The sequence below is a fragment of the Myotis yumanensis genome, unplaced genomic scaffold, assembly GCF_028538775.1.
Source record: "Myotis yumanensis isolate MYYU_CA2020_CCGP unplaced genomic scaffold, mMyoYum1.0.hap1 SCAF_5, whole genome shotgun sequence".
Lineage (NCBI taxonomy): Eukaryota > Metazoa > Chordata > Mammalia > Chiroptera > Vespertilionidae > Myotis > Myotis yumanensis.
The window spans coordinates 14,158,670-14,174,784 of NW_027223756.1; the positions used below are offsets into that span (position 1 = coordinate 14,158,670).

Sequence of the window (16,115 nt, forward strand, 5' to 3'; positions counted from 1 at the left end):
TCTCTAATCTCCAAACACACACAAACTGAAAAAAACACACACTAAACCCCCCCCCCCAAAAAAAAACCACAGAAAAAACTTTACAGTAAGCTCATCAGTAAAGCCAAGATCGGAAAATGCCCATGGCCCCTCCACCAAGCCCGCAACTTACCAAGTGGTAGAGCGATGAAGAAGGGTAGCCAACACAAGATGAACATCCCGACCACTATGCCCAAGGTCTTGGCTGCTTTCTTTTCCCTGGAGAACTTAAACAGTTTGACAGCTATGGAACTCCTGGGGTTGTGGCCCTTGGCCTTGGTACTGCTGAGGGTGTCCTCGTGAAAGTTCTTGGAGTGGATCCTCAGGGTCAGCTCCTTGGAGTTGGACATCTCCCTCATGACTCCGGCCTCCAGGTTCTTGGTGGTCCTCTTGGCAACTATGTAGACCCGGCAGTACATGACCAGAATGACAGCCAGAGGGATGTAGAAGGAGCCCAGCGAGGAGAAGAGGGCGTAGAAGGGTTCTTCGGTGACCCCGCATTCCTTGTCATCGTTGGGTGCTGGCTCCTTCCACCCAAGGAGAGGCCCGATGGAGATGACTGTGGACAAGACCCAGACACTGAGGAGCGCCAAGATGGCCTTCCTCCGGGTGACAAGCGTGGGGTACTGCAGAGAATGGCGCACCCCGATGTAGCGATCGATGGAGATGGCGCACAGGCTTAGGATGGAGGCGGTGCAGCACAGGACGTCCACGGCGGCCCAGATGTCGCAGAAGATCCGGCCCAGCACCCAGTAGCCCAGCACCTCCAGGGCAGCCGAGAAGGGCAGGACGGTGAAGCTTAGCAGCAGGTCGGCGATGGCCAGGTTGACGATGAAGTAGTTGGTGGGTGTCCGCAGGTGACGGTTGCAGGCCACAGACAAGATGACTAAGATGTTGCCTACGATGGCAAAGATGATGAAGGCGCCCAGCACCATGCCCACGGAGATGGCCCTGGTGATGTCCAGCTGGGGCAGTCTGGAGTTGTTGGAGGTCTGGTTGGGGCCAGTGAAGTTGGCATTTTTCAACTCTCCCCAGTGGGCAGGTGCTGATGTGTTGTGGCCGGTGTCCAGGTCGGGATTCATCTTAGAGTCCGCCCTCCATAGCCAGCGGGTGGACAGGGCTGGAAGGGCTGCGGGGAAGGCTCCTCAGCTGCTTTGAAACTTTGCCTCCCCCACGGTGGGCTTCTTCCCAGAGGCGCCCTCCTGGCGAGGAGGCATCTCCCCCAGCAGCCGGCAGTGCGTCTCCTGCACCGCGCTGCTCGTTCGCTCGTTTGCCTGTGCCTGTCAGAGGGAGGAGAGAGGGGGAGAGGCGGCAGCTCCAAGTTAATGGTCCACGTCAGGCGCGCCGGCCGGCTCGCGAGGGAGCAGAGCAGCGGGAGGTGGGGTGCGGGCGGGGGGCGCCGGGCTCCTGGCGGGCTCGCCCGCTGCGGGTCTGCGGGCAGCAGCGTCTCCGCCCAGCCAGCACCAAGGAGGGTCCGCTTTCAATGAGCCGCCTCTGGGCTGACTGCATGCTGGTGACATCAGGCGGGGGAGCCCGGCGCCCTGACTCCGCGCGGCACTAGGGGGCAATGCGGGTCCAGCGAAGGCGCCTGCAGCCCCGACGCCGCCACCCTGGTTAGCTAGCTGTGCCCCCCGCCTCCCCCCCGCTGCCCCCACTCCCACGGCAAGCCTGATGTGTGTGAGTGGGGGTGGGGATGAGGGCGTGGGCAAAAAGCACGACTTGAGCGTGGGAATCCCACTACGCCCCCGATCCGAGGTGGCCCGCTGAGGTTCTTTTCCCTCCTATTTACTCCTCATTTAAAAAAGTGGGGGGGGGGGGGTGCTTACCTCTAATAGGATGGCGTCTGGAGTCAACCCCCAGAATTAGGGGGATATGCAACTTGTGTGGCACCTAAAAGAGGAAGAATGCCTAGGTTAGGCAGGTGGGAAGGACTTGAGGCAGATCTGAGACCAACCTCCATCCTTTACCTCTCCATAAAAATAAAAAGGCTTCTCTTCATTCATTCATCCATTCATTCACTTATTCACTCAGACACTCACTCCTTCCTTCAACAGATTGTTAACTAAGTGCCCCTGGCCTGCCCTGGGTTCTGTTCTAGGCGCTGTGGACATAGACAAAGAGCCCTGCCCCCCCCCCCCCCCCCCCAGGAGCTTACATTCTAGTGGGAGGAGACAGTCACTAAAAAATAAGCATATTGTGAGGGGTGTCCTATGCTGACAGATATCATGGAGAAAATATGGCAAGGAGGGGGGAAATGGAATGGTGTGTGTGTGTGTGTGTGTGGGGGGGGTGGCATTTGAAATTCTGAATGGGTGCTCAGGATGTCACTGAAATGGTATTTGAGTCAAGACCTGAAAGAAATGAGGAACAAGCTAGTGGGCTATCTGGGGGTGAGGATGGTGATGGTGGGGGTTAGAGACCTCTTGGCATCAGGGGACGGGACTTGGGGAATCTAGTTGTTGGTCCCACCCCCCTCCTCCCCCTTTCTGCCCATTATCCATGTTGAACATTCAGCTATAGGGACACACTCCCAAAGGTGGGCGAATGGTACTTAGGAGAGAAGGGATGAGGCCAAAGATGCTGAGGGAGAGCCTTATGCTAATTAACAATTATCCAATACTTAGTATGTCCCAATCAGTATGCTAAGTACTCTTGGCATATGAAAGGCTATTCGCATTATCCTTTCCATTTTGTGAATGGGACACCAAGATACAGTAAAGTTTAACTCTGCCCAAGTCCACACAGCCATCAAGCAGAGAAGCTGGGAACTGAACCCAATGTTGAGTCTATGCCAAGTTGACACTTAGCTGCTGTGTCACACCTTTCTCCCAGAAGCAAAGTAGGGGGTGGCTTTTCTCCCTCAAAATTTATTGAGATATAATTGACATATGACATTGTGTAAATTTAAGGTATATAACATGTTGATTTGATATACTTATAAATTGCAAAATGATTGACATTACAGTGTTAGCTAACACCTCCATCACATCACATAATTACCATTTCTTTTTGTGGTGAGAACTTTTAAGATCTGCTCTCCTAGCAACTTGCAAGTATATAGTACAGTATTATTAACTATAATCACCATGCTGTACATTAGATCCCCAGATCTTATTCATCTTATAACTGGAAGTTCGTACCCTTTGACCAACATCTTCCCATCCTACTCTCCCAACCCCTGGTAACCACCACTCAATTCTCTGTTTCTATGAGCTCAGCTTTTTTAGATTCTACATATAGGTGATATCATCAGCATGTCTCTTTTGGGGTCTAACTTATGTTATTTAGCATAATGCCCTCAAGTTTCATCCATGTTGTTGCAAATGGCAGGGTTTCCTTCTTTCATGGCTGAATGAAATTTCACAGTATATATACACCACATCTTCTTTATCCATCCATCAGCTGATGAACACTTAGGTTGTTTCCATATCTTGGCTATTGTGAATAATGATTCAATGAACATGGAGTACAGCTCTCTCTGAGTTCCTATTTTCATCTGTTTTGGACATATACCCAGAAGTGGGATTGTTGGATCATATGGTAATTCTGTTTTTAATTTTTTGAGGCACTTCCATATGGTTTTTCACAGGACTGTACCAATGTAAATTTGAGATAGGGGGTGGATTGATTGTTATAGAAGGCACAGTCTTCTAAGTAGTCAATTTTGGGACCCTGAGCTACTCATGTGGGAGGGAACCCACATTTATTGAGCTCTTACTGATAGCCAAGCACTTACTAATTTTCCTTTATTCGTCACAACAACCCTTTGAGAGAAGTATAACCATTCTCCATTGACTGGTGAGAAAACCATGATTTAGAGCAGTGATGGCGAACCTATGACATGCGTGTCAGAGGTGACACGCGAACTCATTTTTTGGTTGATTTTTCTTTGTTAAATGGCATTTAAATACATAAAATAAATATCACATATATAAGTCTTTGTTTTAATATGGTTGCAAATATCAAAAAACTTCTATATGTGACATGGCACCAGAGTTAAGTTAGGGTTTTTCAAAATGCTGACACGCCGAGCTCAAAAGGTTCGCCATCATTGATTTAGAGAGTGTTTGTATATTCTGAGGTCACATGACCAGTACACATGTGGCAGATTAATGAGCAGTCACAGCTGGAGATTGAAAAGTAAAGCCTTACGCTTTCTTTTACTCCTGTCCACAAGCCTGCATCTAGGGCTTCCCACTGTCACTATAACCTGATATTCAAGGCTAGGGAACAAGGCAGTCACTCAGGGTGATTCACATTTAGGATCCTCAACCTAGAGAAAGGTTCTGAATTTCTTTTTATTTGTTTTATACATATATTTTGGGGGGTAGGTGGTTATTATACATCTAAGGTTTTCATCTTTTCCCACCAAAATGCACTCCCAAATGCACAAAACACACAATTTCAAGGGATTCCGTGAGATTAAGACAGTGGTTCTCAACCTTCCTAATGCCACGACCCTTTAATACAGTTCCTCATGTTGTGGTGACCCCCAACCATAAAATTATTTTCATTGTTACTTCATAACTGTAATTTTGCTACTGTTATGAATCATAATGTAAATATCTGATATGCAGGATATACTTTCATTGTTACAAACTGAACATAATTAAAGCATAGTGATTAACCAGAAAAACAATATGTAATTATATATGTGTTTTCGGATGGTCTTATGCGACCCCTGTGAAAGGGTCATTTGACCCCCAAAGGGGTCGCGACCCACAGGTTGAGAACTGCTGGATTAAGATATCTGAGGTAGAGACAGCTCCGAAAACTGATTTATTTCCTATTTTAATTAAATTGGCTTAAGTTATTTTTTGATATCCTATATAATAAAAGGCTAATATGCAAATTGTCCCCTCAGGAGTTAGACTGCTCGCTATGACATGTGCTGACCACCAGGGGGCAGTGTGAAATGAAGGGAGGCCCCAGCCGGCAGTGGGGGCAAGGAAGGCCCTGATTGGCCCTGATTGCCAGCCAGGCCTAGGAACCCTACCCATGCATGAATTTCATGCACCAGGCCTCTAGTTTTAAAATAAGAGATTCACAGATTTATGGTGACTTCACTCTTCAAGAACTATTATAACCCTCACTTGTCCATTTTTCATTTTGGAGGTGGCCCAGGAGGCAGTGGCAAGTAGTATGCTCCCACAGCTAGTCAGGTGCAGAGCTGGTTATCAAACAGGGGTTCCGTGGCTCACAGAGCTGCACTCCTTCCTCTGCTCCAGAGGGAAGCCACACAGGACAGCTACTCATGACTTACACAGCAGGGTGTGAGACCGGGACAACTCTCTGCCAAGGGTCTTTATGAAGACGGGAGATTGTCCTTGGTCCTGGGTGGCTTATGTATTGCCTGTCTGAAGCTAGGGGTTGGGCCAGATCGCCTAGATCAGGGGTCCTCAAACTACGGCCCGCGGGCCACATGCAAATACAAATATTGTATTTCTTCCCGTTTTGTTTTTTTACTTCAAAATAAGATATGTGCAGTGTGGGTAGGAATTTGTTCATAGTTTTTTTTTAAACTATAGTCCGGCCCTCCAACGGTCTGAGGGACAGTGAACTGGCCCCCTGTTTAAAAAGTTTGAGGACCCCTGGCCTAGAACTAGCTAATCAGCTTCCCTTGCTGGGGTGAAGTGACCCCCGAAGGCAACCTTGCTGTCCTTTCTCCCTTTCATCCACAATGGTGGTAGGAACCCAGTGTCACACACTCAGTTCCCACCATTTTCGTTCCTCTTCAGATCAAGGATGATGGTGCTTCTCTTGAACTGGTTTATTCCCAAGGGGGAGTGGGAGGAGGAAGAGAATGCCAGTAAGTCGGCAGAAGCTGGCAATTAACACAAAGCCAGAGATGTGGGAGAGGAAGAGTGGGACAGAACGGAGAGCAAGCCCTGAGCCCACATTTCGATGGTGGTGGCCCATTTCCCACTTCCCTGGGAACTAATCTCACCAGCTATTGAACAGCCAGCAACACACCATTGAATTTACAGAGGCTGTGTCTACATAATCACAGTAACCAGCTGCAGTGCGAAAACTCAGCCTATCAGATATTTTCCTGTGGTGGCAAAAGGCCAGGAAAAGGAAAAGAGCAAATCTGAGATTCAGAGTTGGTTTATACTTGTTTTGAAAAGAGAAAAGTGTGTTACCTAGATGAGACCTTATGTCTTCATTCAAGTGTCAGGATGTGGAAGAGATTATTGAGCCACATCCAGAGGTTCAAAATCCTTGTAGATTTCAGACATGTTGTCATTTACCAGTGTCTTTCATGAAGACAAAACAAAAATCCCACCATAAGGCAAACCGGTATTAGCTTTAATAGCAGCCATGTGCCAGGACCCCACTGAAGCTAATGGTCCTTTCCTTGCTGTTCCTCCCTTCTCTTCCTTGGAGATGCCTCTTAACCCTCCTGGCTGATATCTGACCAATGGAATTGATCGTTTGTTTAGGTGTCATGAGGATACAGACGCTATTTTATTTTCTCGGTACTCCCTGGGGCAAAGCCAAGCACAGAGCTCTGACTCACTCGAGGCTTGGGGAAGAAGAACCTTTTCATTATCGGTGATTACATTAGAATCCTCTGATGTTGCAAACTCCGATTTCTGGGAGCCCTCTAGGTGAAGCTGCCACTGAGTTTGACCTCTGTGGAGACCAAGGCAATGGGAGACTCAGAGATCTGCTTCGAGGGTCTATGGGAGGAGAGCTCTCACATGGGATCATGCAGTTTTGCATGGTTCTCCCTCTCCAGCTCTCTTCAGTTTTGCATTCAAGCAGCTATATATAGGGGCATCTACCCTGTGTCAGGCACCATGAAAGGTGCTGTGGGTGAATCAAAGATTAAATCAAACGAATAGCTTAGCACTGATCTAGGTGCCATGGGCAATGAATAAGATGGGAGAGCACCCTTCACAGAGTACCTTCTATGTGCCAGGCACTGTGCTAGGTAGGTACTCTGTGTGCATTTATGCAAATCTTCGCAACAATGCAAAGCAGGAATTACCCCCATTTTACAAATGAGGAAACTGAGGCTCGGAGAGGTTCTGTGACATGGCCAAGCTTATTCAGTGAGTAAGCAGCATTGGTATTCAGAGCATTATTGTCAGGCTCCAAAGCTTCATCCCTCTCTCTGCACCAGACTGAGATTTAAAAAAAAAAAAAAGGCAGCAGAAGGTTCAGTGTTCGCCTTGAAGGAAATTACAGCAGAAGACAGAATGTGATCAGGTTCCTGAGCGAGGCAGAGGTCAGGGAGCGGACGGCAAGGCAGAGCTGGCCAGGCGAGAAGGTCCTGCCGAGGAGCTGCTCAGGTCGGGCTTCCTGGCCAACACCCGGTCTGCTGAGAATTTGAGAGCCGACTTGGAATCTAATCCCACCTCCCTCATTTAATAGCTACTAATGTGACCTTGGGCAGGAGAGTAAAGTGATTAAGAGCCTGAACTTTGGCATCCAACAGACCTAGATTTATGTTCCAGTTCTACTAATTTATTAGCTGTGTGTCCTTGGGCAAGTCATCTATCTAATCACTCGGAGCCCCACTTGCCTCATCTGTAAAATGAAGATCGAAATAGTCCCTGCCTCATAGGGTTGAGGTGAGGATTAACTGCAATAATGTGTGTCACGTGCCCAGCACAGAGTAATAGTAATAATATCAGGTAAGGGTTATTAAGTGTTGGATAGGTGCTAGGCATTGTGCCCCAAATGCCTTATGGCCATGATCTGATTTAATCCTCATAATAATATTATGAGGTAGATGCTTTTATTATCAACATTTATAGATGAGGAAACTGAGTCTCAGAATGGTTGCCCAAGGCCACAGGGGTTAGCCAGCACAGCTGGAATACAAAGCACTCAGTGAATGAGGCTGAAAATGAAAAAAGAGGAGGTGGGAGGCATCTGCTCCAGCTACACGGGGGTCGTGAAGGGAGGCTGAGGAGCACCCTTTCTCCAGGGCAGGGGACACTTCAGGCGTTTCCTCCACCTCCAAAGGCAGCAGGTCAGAGGATCCTGGGCGTGAGGGATTTCAGTTCCCTCTGGTAATGACAATTTGTCAATTTTTGTTGAGCACAGATTCCCTCAACTCAGGAATTCTCATTGCACAGCCTTCCTGGGAAGGTAGAGAACTCAGGAGTATCCCTTTGCAGCAGGCTGGTGAGGATTAATTGCCAAGTCATCCAATGGCTGAATTCACATCACATGTTTGGGAAGAGCCCTGAGTTGGAGGTCTGGGGTGTGAGGGCACAGGAGTGTGGAATGTGAAAAACCTGCTAACTCAGGAGCTGGAGAAGGGGTCTATTCTCCCTTGGGCCCCAGCAGCTCCTCTGGTGGGTGGGACAAGATAAATAGGTTGCCCATACCAACCCGTGGTGCTGTACAGTCGAGGGCCAGGAGGGAGAGAGTGCCGTTTTCTTGAATGACTCTGGCTGTCTCTTTATGGTCATGGACTTTGTCCATCACTTTGCCCAGGAATCTGTGGTGGCCCCAAAATTGATCTAGGAAGGGTCTCTAGGCTGTGATCTGGTTTGGAGCTGGGTGGGCAGTAGTGTCTGCAGCATGCTCTCCATGAGACAGATGTCTTTGTCCATATCAAAGACTGAGGGCAGGGAGCTGATGGAGATTTTACTGGCACTAAAACTCTCCCAAGCTGCCTCTGTATTGCTGCTGCCAGAATGTACTTTCTAATCACACTGTTGAAACCATTAAAGGTTAAAGTAAGACATAACAAAACAAAACTTATGGCAATAGGCTCTTTACAGCTGACTTTTGAAGGCTACACTGTTGTAGTTAGGATTATGGACTTGAGAAATGTCAGAATCAGAAGGACCCTAGAGACCGTCTAGTCTAGGGCTCAACAAACTATAGTCCTTGGAACAAATCCAGGCTTGTGCCTGTTTGTTTGTTTATTTATTTTTTGGTAAATAAAGTTTTATTGGAACACCACACCCATTTGCTTGCACATTGTCTATGGATGCTTTTTCATGCTACAATGACAGAGTTGAGTGGCTGCAACAGACGCCCTATGCCCTGCAAAGCCTAAAGTATTTGTTCTCTAACCCTTCATAGAAATCCTTTGTTGACTTTGGGCTAGTCCAGTGGTTCTCATCCTTCCTAATGCCGCGACCCTTTAATACAGTTCCTCATGTTGCGGTGACCCCCAACCATAAAATTGTTTTCGTTGCTACTTCATAACTGTAATTTTGCTACTGTTATGAATCGTAATGTAAATATCTGATATGCAGGATGTATTTTCATTGTTACAAATTGAACATAATTAAAGCATAGTGTTTAATCACAAAACAATATGTAATTATATATGTGTTTTCTGATGGTCTTAGGCGACCCCTGTGAAAGGGTCGTTTGACTCCCAAAGGGGTTGCGACCCACAGGTTGAGAACCACTGGGCTAGTCCATCCCTCTTATTTCACATGTGGGGACACAAAGGCTCAGAAAGGGGGAGGGATTTGCCTAAGGCAGAGCCAGTGTCAGTAGCCTGGGATTTTGATTCCACCAATGTGATTTTTTTCCCCTTTTTTTGCTGTCACCCATTTCCACAGTCTGGAGCAGGTTTTGCATTTGAATTATAGCTTTAGTTGACCAGATGTATGATCATGGGAAAGCTACATAAACTCTTTCAGACCTGGGGACAATGCATTCTATTTTCTTGAGATAAGGCACATACAAGGTGACTGTGACAATTAAAGGAGCCTGTAATGCTTAGGCTGGGATCTGGCTCATAAAAAAACATTCAACCCCAAATAGCTACTGTTATTGTATTGATGTCCTCTGTGATTTTATATGCATTAATCTAAACCCTCCCACTCCACATTTCATGAGGGAAAGGACTACTCCTTACCAGTGGTTTTTTACCTTTTTAGGTTCTAGATCTTATTGAGAACCTACTGAAAGTTATGGGCACATGGCTTTACTCCACCCTTTTCCTGAATTTCTGACAGGGGCTTCCTCATTGCCAAGTTCCTAACAGGCCCCTTGATGACTTGATATTCACCCTGTTACTTCTTATTTTTGTTTGATGGGCCTCTCTCCTGCTAATTGCATCTTGGTGTCACCTCTTTCAGTCTTGGGCAACAGAACTAACCCACTGTTCCCCATTCATCATGCAGTATAACTTGAACTGAATAAAGTGAATGTCCTTTTGGAGTTTGTGGTCTAGGATGAATAACAGAATGTGCATCTGAGGATGCATGGACAATTGTGTGAGACATTGAACACGGATGCAAGTTAAATAAGGAAACAAAATACATGACGCTGGTCTCAAATTTCTCCATACTTCCTCTTCTTCCTCTCTTGTGGCCCTCTGAACCAAACCATCCAACTCTTTTGGAGGATTTCACTTGTGGCAGCCACCAAGTTCAGTAAGGTCTACAGGAAGTGGTGGAACCTTTTTCCTTGGGGGCATCTAAAAATGGTATCTGGATAAAGTGTTAGAGCCCAGCTTCTGAGAGGACAGACTAGGGCCCTGGGGAGCAAGGCAAGTAAGTGATGTCAGAGGGTGACTTGTGCCTTCTCATCTCTTCTCTGGCAGAGATGACAGGGTAGGACGCTGGATGGGGTGGATATGCTTGGGAACTGGTGTGTACATTATTGTGGGGCCCATGGGCATGGAAAAAGAGGGCAGAGGGTGAGAAAGGCAGTTTTCTTTGCCCATCTCCTTTGTGTACTGAGGAATGCTGGAACAGGAAATGCCCAGCATTTCACAGATGTTTACTGGATGCCAAACTAGCAGATTTGGGAGTCCTGGAAAAGATGAAGGGTGTAAAAGGAGGAGCCTTGGTTTTTCTGTCTCTTGGGGGACTGCCCTGGTAAGTGCTTGGGGGTGGAGTTTGGGGAAGATTTTGTGAAAACTTCTAGATAGGAGCAGCCTGGTATAATGGCAGTTAGCTGCATGCTGTGAATTACAAGTTCCTGGAAGGGCCTCCAAATATCTACCCTGCCTTTTGGAGTGCTATCCATTGAGAGGTAGGCACTGTCTCTGCCCAGGCCCTATTTTAACTAACTGTGACTGACTGAATGCAGTCATGCATCAGGCATTGTGCTAATTCACAAGCAACATCTCATTTAATCCTCCAAAAACACTTTTGTGGAAGACATTGTTGTCTTCAATTTGCAGGTGAGGCAACTGAGGATAAAATTAATTACATGTCCACGATTACCCAGAGATGGGATTAGGGCAGAGGCAGTTTGACTCAAAATCGATACTTTTCACCTCCCAAATACTACCCAAATTTGGCTGTAGGCTGACCTCTCAGCTAAACAAAATTACAGGAATTTCTGGGCAAACCTTAGCCAGCCAGGTACATGCATTCAGAGGCAGAAGGTGTTTTGGACTGTGTGTGCAACATGGGCCCTTCTCTAGAGTGGGGTCCTCCCTGGGAAGCTCAAGTGGGCTCAAGGGCATGTGTCAGGCTAGAATCTCAAATCTTCCAAGAAGAAAAGTGGAAGACCTGACCCCATAATTGTCTTTAAGGACTGCAAAGGCTATTGATCCCATGATGATAACCAACTCTGTTACCTATGAGAGATAGATAGATAGATAGAGAGATAGATAGATAGATAGATAGATAGATAGATAGGAAATAGACTGTAAACTCAGTATGAGAGATGCTAGTCAGACCTAAGGAACTAGCTTACGAAACATCAGATCAAGTTCTAGTTTCTGGCGCTTCCTAGCTTTGTGAACTTGGGCAAGTTACTTCATTTATTTAAGCTTCGGTCTGTTTATCTGTTACATGGATATTTTAATGATATTTACCCCACTGAGTTGTTGCCAGGATTCAATGGGACTTTGGCACCTAGAAACCTCCTAATAAATGTTATCGTTGAGTTATGTGTAATTATAAAAACAGAAAACAGATTTCTCAGAATCTGGGGTATTGAGGTAAAGATTTTCCTAGTTGACCTCTCAGTGAATCTTCTAACCCTTTACTTGCCAATTGATATAATTGATTACTTTTTTTTTCTGATATAAATAGTCCTGAAAAATTAGTGGCTGGAAAAATAACAATAATACAAATAACAATAGCTACCATTGGTTGAGAATCCTACTGTGTGCTAGGTTTGTATTATAGCCTTTACACACACTATCTCATTTTAACACAAAATCCTAGGTAGGCAGAAGTAATATATCTGGCCTTTGAGATGCAATATCTGAAATGGCTTCTGCCATACCCAGAGAGCCTGAGCTTGCTGGAAATATTTCTTCTTGCAGAGAACTCCTGGCAAGATTAGAGACAAAGCCAGTGCCAGTGTGGGTGGGCTTGGGGAGTGGGGTGTGGTGGGCAGTGGGCCCTGTGAGCTCTCTGTGCAGAGGGAAAGGGAAATAGCTTGGTTCAGCAGGCAGGTGGCAGGCTCCCAGCCTATAATTCTTGGTTCCTGGTACAATTAGCGTCAACAGGAATTTTCCTTGTAAATCAGACCAAAGAGGCTCACAGACTAAAAACCATCACATCAGAGGCCGACCATTCATGCCTCAGAAAGGCAGGGAAGGAAGGGGGCACCTGAGAACCCCCACCTCTCCCTAATACTTCAGAGAGATCCAGATCTATGAGAAGGGGAAGAAGGGAAGGGGGAAAAGGGCAGAGAACAGACTCCAGTGAATATTCATCTTCAACTGAATTCCAGGGGCTGAGTGGAGAAGTGAAAAGGAAAAAAGTACTCAGTCTGGAGGTGTTTTCCCCCTCTCAAGTCAATCTGCGAAACTTATCCCTAAAGCAACAGAACCAACTCTAGGTGTGAAAGTTTAGTCCTCTGTTCTCACCTGAAAACTTTAGAATGTTCCTTTGCTCCGTCTGGGGGACTGCCCACGTTCCCCCTTCTTGGTGCTGCTCCCGTGGGAGGCTAAGAATTTAGGAAGAAGGAAATACGAAGCCATTGAACAGACCAAGGTTTGCCTACACAGCCAAAGATACCAAACTTTCCTGGGCATGAGCCACCTACAGGGGGCCTTAAAATTCAGATTCCTGGGTCCCGGCTGCAGTAGGTCTGAAGTAAGGCCCAGGAATCTATATTTTTCACAAGTCACCCAAATTATTCTACTGCAGAAGACTGGCAGACCACATTTTGAGAAACATTATTGTAGTCTGTTACCCGCTATTTACAGATCATTGAATGGAGGCCCAGAAAGTACAAATGACTTGGCTGAATGTCTCACAGAAAGGGTTCTTGTAGGGTCTAGGTCTTAAACCCAGGTTTTTTGATGACCTGTGTAGCTAGTCTTGCCTCAGCTGGACACATTAAAGATGACTTTGGCCTTCACGTGCTGTTCCTTATTCCTTGCTAGGCAAGGGCCATCCTCTTCTTCACAGCTCAAATCAAGGGTCACTTCCTCAGGGAAGACTTTCTTGCCTCCTCCCCACCTTAGTCTAGGTGAGGTTCCTTTCTTCTCTGCTCTCAGAAAACCACATCCCTCTCCTTCACAGCATTCACCCTGGTTTGTGATTACACAGCCTCCACGCGATTATTGCATCAATATCTGACTGCCTCCCTGGACTTCAGTTTGCTCATCCAAGGGCCTAGCACAGTGTGCGATGGACAGATAGTAGGTACTCAATAAATATTTATTAGATAGTAAGTGAATGAATGAATGATAGTGTTAACTGAAATGTCTGCCTTTCAATGAGCTTTCTCTTTTGAGGCCTTTTTTTGGGGGGAGGGTGTGGGGAGGGAGTGTCTTGTTTTTGGCCACAGCTATGTGATCCTAACTGCTCATCTATCCCTGAAACCAGAGCTTCTGGGAGGCAAAACTGTGTAGGAGGAGGTTTACTTTCCTTGATTTTGTTTGTCTGTTTGTCTCTCTTCTCTATCATTTCTTTAATCTTTCTGTTATTACAGCAAATTTTATGTTGGGGATCCATTCTCCTCTATGCAAGCCTCCCTTCCTTTCAACTCTAACCCTTGCCCAAGTTCCCAATGCCCCCATGTTGCCTCTAGGCATCCCTGAATCCTGAACTTTTCTAACCCTCTGTTCCTGGTCAAAATCAACCAGTTCAATGTTCTACCTCCTGAAGGCCTGTGTTACGACAACTCTTCAAAGTGATGGCTTCCTCCCAACAATGGATCATGACCTCATCTGTTGCCTCCCCTCCTCCCCTTTAACTTGAACTAAGCTCATCACTTTCTTAGCCAAAGTTGTGCTGCTCCAATGAGCTGGTGAAACCTTTGATATTAGGGATCATCCACTATGGAGCCCAAGAAGCACTGATGGTGGGAGGAGGATTCTAATGATCAGCAAATATCTATTGAGCCCCGAGTTAGGGTCTGAGGGACATACAGAGATAAAGAGTGTGTTTTTTCTCTCAAGGATCTTTATGGAGGTGTCATGGACTCACATTTAACAACAGTGTGGTAATTAAATAACATTTCTAGACACTTGTTGCTTGTCCAACAATGATGGTAACCAACAAGTGCTATGAGTGTAAATTAGATCCCATGTATAATGTACTTTGTATTTGGCTTGACACACAGTAGGCCCACTCAATCATGCTAATTCTTCTTCCCTCTAAAAGAAGGAGGGATTTTTCAGGGCTTGAGTAGGTGAGCTGGCCTCCACTGAGGAGGGGTGTTCTCTTTGTGGTTCTGGGGAGAATATTCAACTCAACTCCATAAATGCACTCGCTTATATTCAGAATTGATTTCTGTTTGAAAACAATTACTCTCTTTGCATTCAAGTGGGTCTCCTAGGATCCAGCTGAGCCACACTCTTACTTGCTGTGTGTACACAGGAGAGAGGCATTCAGAAGAGATTGTGTAGCCCCGTGGTCGGCAAACTGCAGCTCGCGAGCCACATGCGGCTTTTTGGCCCTTTGAGTGTGGCTCTTCCTAAGCCTTAGGAGTACCCTAATTAAGTTAATAACAATGTACCTACCTATATAGTTTAAGTGTAAAAAATTTGGCTCTCAAAAGAAATTTCAATCGTTGTACTGTTGATATTTGGCTCTGTTGACTAATGAGTTTGCTGACCACTGGTGTAGCCCATCCTTCATTTCATAGATGGGGAAACTGAGGCCAGAGAAGTGACTTGACCATGGTGACTCAGAGCCAGAACCAGAATGGAAGCCCCTAATGTCCAGCTCAATACTCTCAAATACAAATATATTTAATATAACTATATATTATTTACATTATTTAATCCCTAAGCAAATGAAAACAGCTTTTAAAAAAAGTATCAAAGTAAATTGTGCTTTTGGTAAAACTAGGGAAAGATATAGAGAACAAAAGAGAATCACTCTTTGTTCTACTGTCCAGAGAGAGCATCACTGTAAACATTTTGGCAAATGTTTTCTAGACTGTCCACATTCACACACATGCACACACATGCACACATATGCATACATGCACACACACTTGCACCCATGCACACATACAAGTGTATCTTGTTTGGGCCCCTCACCTCCATTCAACCTCCTTGGTACTCATAGCTGTCCCCTGAGTCCCACCTCTCAGACACAGGCTCATCCCCTCCTATGGCTCTAGGGTTGAACCCTAATTCAATCATAGCCAATGAGAGCCCCAGGACTTCTTTGCTATGAGATTTGAAGATGAGGGGAAGTAGAATTTGGAGCAAGGTCTGAGGCATTACAGTCACCATGTGACCACTGTGAGGGTGCCCATATGAATGTGGAGCTGAACAGAGCTGACTGATAGTGTCTGTCCTTCCCACTCACCCCCACAGGAGTTATTCCCATGAGGATAACTCTAGTGCTTTAGAGAAGCTAGGTGCCAATGACCAGTGGATCCAATTCTTAGCAAAAGGACTTTGAGCAAGTCACTTCTTCTCTGAGCCCAGTTTTCCTCATCTGTAAAGTGGGATACTACTTGGGAGGTCATAGTGAAGAAAATATGCTACTAGTTCTGCTAATCCCAATAACAATTACATTTACAGCTGCCTCTATTGATTGTTTGCTGTGGTCAGGACTTATGACAAACAGGTCAATCAATATATTGTTTCATTTAATCTCCATACCCACAGAGAGTGGAAGGGGGACCTGCTCTGGCTGTTTGTGTAAAGGTAAAGGATTGAAATGCAGGACCTGATTCCAGCTGCCCAGATTTCTGTCTCAGTTCAACCTCCCTTGGTACCCACAGCTGTCCCC

General features: G+C 46.0%; 1 protein-coding gene across 3 annotated transcripts in view; it reads right to left on the reverse strand.

Annotated features, from left to right (window-relative positions):
• Positions 1 to 16,115, reverse strand: part of ADRA1B (adrenoceptor alpha 1B) — a 96,768-nt gene that overhangs the window by 50,072 nt on the left and 30,581 nt on the right. For 2 of the 3 annotated variants that reach the window (XM_070414496.1, XM_070414495.1), the window contains exons 2-3: positions 1,845 to 1,908; positions 152 to 1,298 (exon numbers count right to left, since the gene is read on the reverse strand). In XM_070414496.1, coding sequence (XP_070270597.1) covers positions 152 to 1,100 — 949 coding nt within the window. In that variant the 5' untranslated portion in view covers positions 1,101 to 1,298; positions 1,845 to 1,908. Of the gene's footprint in view, positions 1 to 151; positions 1,330 to 1,844; positions 1,909 to 16,115 lie in introns of those variants that run through there. The other variant, XM_070414497.1, reaches the window with a different exon arrangement.